Below are 5,000 nucleotides of genomic sequence, written 5' to 3' on the forward strand. Positions count from 1 at the left end.
CTTTCTCTCTCTCTCTCTCTCTCTCCCTCCTCCTCTTCCCTCTCTCTCTCTCCCTCTCTCTCCTCCTCCTTTTTCTCTCTCCCTATCTCTGTTTCTCTCTCTCTCTCCCCTGCGCAGTCAAGCGCAACTTCAGCAGCGGCACCATCCCTGGGACACCGGGGCTGAACGGGGAGGATGGCGTGGAACAGACGGGCATCAAGGTGTCGCTCAAGTGTCCAATCACCTTCCGCCGAATCCAGCTGCCCGCCCGTGGACACGACTGCAGACACATACAGGTCAGTGGGGTTACCAGGATGTCAACTTTTTTTTTGGAGTGTGTGTGTGTGTGTGTGTGTGTGTGTGTGTGTGTGTGTGTGTGTGTGTGTGTGTGTGTGTGTGTGTGTGTGTGTGTGTGTGTGTGTGTGTGTGTGTGTGGTCATACTGAACCAGACTTCAGACACATACAGGTAGTAGGAGTGTGTGTGTGTGTGTTTGTGTGTCATACTAAACCAGACTTCAGACACATACAGGTAGTAGGAGTGTGTGTGTGTGTGTGTCATACTAAACCAGACTTCAGACACATGCAGGTTAGTAGGAGAGTGTGTGTGTGTGTGTGTGTGTGTGTTTGTTTGTGTGTGCGCACACGGCGTCATACTAAGCTAGACGGCAGACACATACAGGTTCAGTTGAGTGTGCTTGTGCAACTGAGAGTCAGACTCCAGACAGAAACCACAAGCACAAGATTCTCATCCGATCTGTTCAAGGCTATGATATTTTTTGTGTGTGTCTGTGCGTCTGTGTGTGTGTGTGTGTATGTGTGTGAGAGAGAGAGAGTGAGTCATTTTAGAATTGAGAATAGGACTGAACCGTGTAGGAGTGAGGCCACTAGTTAGATCAAGCAGAAAGACATAAAGATGAAACGCCAACACACATTATTGCACAGACTGTAAGGCTTGGCTTACGTGGTCCTCAAAAGAAGTTCACCAGCTGCCAGAGAGCCTTGCACTTCTCCGTCTGACTGTGCTGTTTTATAAATGGATCTCTTCAGATGCCATACTTCAGAACACAGCAGGGTTTTGCTGTAATGCCTGTTTTGATTCTTCTTCTTGAAAACTTTGCTATGAGATTTTTATACGCTCTCTCTTTCTCCCTCTCCTTCTCTCTCTCTTTCTCTTTCTCTCTCTCTCTCTCTCTCTAGTGCTTTGACCTGGAGTCTTACCTGCAGCTGAACTGTGAGCGAGGCACATGGCGCTGCCCTGTGTGCAAGTAAGATTCAAAACACACACACACACACACACACACACACACACACACACACACACACACACACACACACACACACACGGAGACAGACAAACAAGCACACCCTTTAAGATCTGATTTTTATTATGTCACACCGCGTGATTCAACTGTAAACAGTGTCTGCTAGATCCTAAACTCTCCAGTCTTCCAACTTTGGCTGTGTTTTAGTGAAAGCTTTGTTGTGTTACACAATCAGCAGTCAGTGGTTTAGAGGCTATCATTTAGTGCTCCCTCTCCTCAACACGATGGCTAAACAATACAGCACAAGTCCTTTTGGGAGAGTTGAACCTGTCCTGGTTTGGACCTGCAGTGGATCTGGCCCTTATCTGGCCCTGATATGGCCCTGATTGGGCTTAGACTTATGTTGTAACACACAGAATCAGTGAGGGCCTCGCGATTACATTACATTACATCACATTACATTACATTTGGCTGACGCTTTTTATAAAAGCAATTCTCACAACAATTCTAAGAGCATTTAAGAGGTAGAGTGGATGGCCTTGAGTGCTCAGTGCTCAGCCTTCTTTTGCATTGTCAGTGTGAATAATGTCTAATCTGTGTCTTAAAGGAGAGAGGAGAAAGGTGGTCGGAATATTTGTTTGTTTGTTTGTTTTGGTGTGCCTTGACGCTTGTGTGTCTCTCTCTTGAAGTAAAACGGCTCTTCTAGAAGGACTGGAGGTTGACCAGTACATGCTGGGCATTCTCATCTACATCCAGAAGTGAGTATTCCAATTCTCTCTCTCTCTCTCTCTCCCCCTCTCTCTCTCGCATGCACGCACACACACACAGAGATGGGAGTAAGTCACACATATGCAAGTCTCAAGCAAGTCTCAAGTCTTAACCTTCAAGTCTCAAGCAAGTCCCAAGTCGTTTTTGTGAGGGTCGAGTCAAGTCAAGTCAAGTCATAGCTTAGGTCGAGTCAAGTCAAGTCAAGTCATAGCTTAGGTCAAGCAAGTCACAAGTCAAGTCATATAATAAGCTGGAAGACAACCGTCTTCAAACTTGAAGAGACGGCAGCCTAAGTTTTGTGTAGCCCTCCTTTGCTCAAAAGGGCTAACACATAGAAGGAGGGGATATAAGGCTAAAGAATAATTAAAAATGCTCACTAGGACCAGCAGGATCAGAATTACTAGTAACGACTACAGGGCCTGGTGTACCGAATTACCAGACAGAGTGTGTGTATGTGTGTTTAGCTCATGTTTTCATTGCATAATATTCCATTAATAAATACCATATGGAAATGAAATGGAGACACTTCTATGTTAGGCTACTACAATTTACTCTTGAAAGTGGCCCATTTCTACGGTGGCCGAGAAGGGCCAAACGCGCTCAGTTAAAGAAAGTAGTTTCAAATACAAAACGATGCAAATTAACAAAAGAAACATGGTACAAATGGAAAAAAACGCACTGCAAGAAACAAAAGCAAATGCATCTTCATGAAATACGCTACAGATAGAGAAACGATGCAGAACGCCAAACGCGCTGCAAACAGCTCCTACAACGGAAGTGCTCCAAAACTCCAGAGGGCGCTCTCACCGTGACAGCGCCATGGAGAGGCAGGCACACAGGAGGATGATGAGAGAGATAGAAGAACGTTGTTAAACAAAGATAAGACCATAAATAAACAAATAAAAAGTCACATTACCTTGCTACGCTGTAACTGCAACTACTTCTTGCAATCTGTTAACAGTTTTTGATTGCGACGTTCTTCTATTTCTCGTCATCCTCCTGTGTACCTGCCTCTCCATGGCGCTGTCACGGTGAGAGCTCCCTCTGGAGTTTTGGAGCACTTCCGTTGTAGGAGCTGTTTGCAGCGCGTTTGGCGTTCTGCATCGTTTCTCTATCTGCAGCGCATTTCATGAAGATGCATTTGCTTTTGTTTCTTGCAGTGCGTTTTTTTTCATTTGTACCATGTTTCTTTTGTTAATTTGCATCGTTTTGTATTTGAAACTACTTTCTCTAACTGAGCGTGTTTGGCCCTTCTCGGCCACCGTACATTTCTCATTTATGTCATACATCTCTCATATACTTACATTTACAGTAATAGGGTTTGTGCATGTTGTTTGGCTGTTATACTTTATGATTTAACAACAATTAAAGCAGCTAGCGCTAACAAACTAACAGCTACATTGATGTGGTAGACCAGGGATGGGCAACTTTCATGACTAAGAGGGCCACAATTTTTATCATCACCATCAGAGGGCCAAATGTGGCTGCGCACTTTTGCACATCTGACATGAGAGAAGCTACAAAATAATTCTGAATAAGAATTAAATGTAGCCTATATCATACAGTATACATTTCATTTTTTCATGCTCAAATGCATTTTTAATAGGCCTATACATTCCCTAACGACAAATACAAGTATTTTACAGCCACATGAGTGAAAAGTATTAATTTCAGTGCAAAAGGGCTCACATAAATCACCATTCAATGATAGCACAAAACTGAAAACCAGTTAGTGCAACATAGCCTCATATTCAATGCATTTACTGTATGCTCCCACTCCATTTTTAAGAATGTATAGACATTTTCTAACGCCCATGGTGAGAGTAGGCTACAGATGTGATGTAACATCCATCACATCTGTAGCCTACTCTCATCCAAACGCAAAGAAGTACCCTAGCCTACTTGCAGTCATGCATGATTTGTCTCAGCTTCCCCTCGACATTATCGAGAATGTCGACAATTATGTGCGTCGGGACAAAGACCGTTTCGAAGTTTTTATCTCCACCAATGAGGTTATGTTTTTATCGGGATTTGTTGGGTTGTCTGTATATGTTTGTTTGTTCGCAAGATAACTCAAAAAATTATGGATGGATGCAAGAGGAGGTGATGTGTTCACTTGGAGGAGGTTTGCGCACTCTGAGTGATTTTCAGATACCGTATTTCAGTCAAATTGTCTGTTAGTTGATAGGCGGGATCAATGTGAAACTAAGTCAACATGATAAAACTTAATGTGATGCAAACAGTAAGCTCTTGTCACGTTTGACTGATGGAGATGGGATGTTAGCTGCTAGCTAACGTTAGATTAAAAAACTAATGTGAAATTAGCTAGAGACATTTCTTACTTTTCTTTGTGTAGTCGGAAATGGCGGATACAATTTGACGTGGTGCTGGATGTGTCGGATATTTTTGCGCTGCACACTTTTCTGCGTTTCTTTTCGTTTCTTTTGTTGAGTTGAATAGTCTTTAAATCCAAATGTTATGATTTTGGAAACTGGTAACAGCTTCCATCTTCTAAACCCCGACCGCTCTACTGTAGATGGCGGGCGCGTCACCTAGCACCGAGTAGAGAGGTTGCCAGGTTCGCCCACATGCAACAGGAAATATCCAATCGAAAATAGTTTTTATTATTATTATTCACCAATTAACCAAGACAGCAATGACTTGTCGAGTCATTGCATGCAAGTCTAAGTCAAGTCTCAAGTCATGAGTAGCAAGTCCAAGTCAAGTCAAGTCTTTTCTCAGTGTTGATCAAGCAAGTCACAAGTCCTCAATCTGGCGACTTAAGTCTGACTCGAGTCAAGTCACTAGACTCGAGTCCCCCATCTCTGCACACACACACACACACACACACATAGATTCTCTCTCTCCTCGTTCACACACACACACACACACACACACACACACACACACTCACACACCACACACTTTTTCTATTTCTCTCTCTCTCACACACTCTCTCTCGATTAGGTAGGTTAGAATCAAGGGATGCT

General features: G+C 43.4%; 1 protein-coding gene across 2 annotated transcripts in view; it reads left to right on the plus strand.

The window, feature by feature from the left end:
* The window catches only part of zmiz2 (zinc finger, MIZ-type containing 2), a 52,939-nt gene that overhangs the window by 39,086 nt on the left and 8,853 nt on the right, over window positions 1–5,000 (plus strand). For both annotated transcript variants that reach the window (XM_062555117.1, XM_062555118.1), the window contains exons 13-15: window positions 118–275; window positions 1,178–1,245; window positions 1,932–2,000. In XM_062555117.1, coding sequence (XP_062411101.1) covers window positions 118–275; window positions 1,178–1,245; window positions 1,932–2,000 — 295 coding nt within the window. The remainder of the gene's footprint in view (window positions 1–117; window positions 276–1,177; window positions 1,246–1,931; window positions 2,001–5,000) is intronic.

The sequence above is a fragment of the Sardina pilchardus genome, chromosome 14 (genome assembly GCF_963854185.1).
Source record: "Sardina pilchardus chromosome 14, fSarPil1.1, whole genome shotgun sequence".
Lineage (NCBI taxonomy): Eukaryota > Metazoa > Chordata > Actinopteri > Clupeiformes > Clupeidae > Sardina > Sardina pilchardus.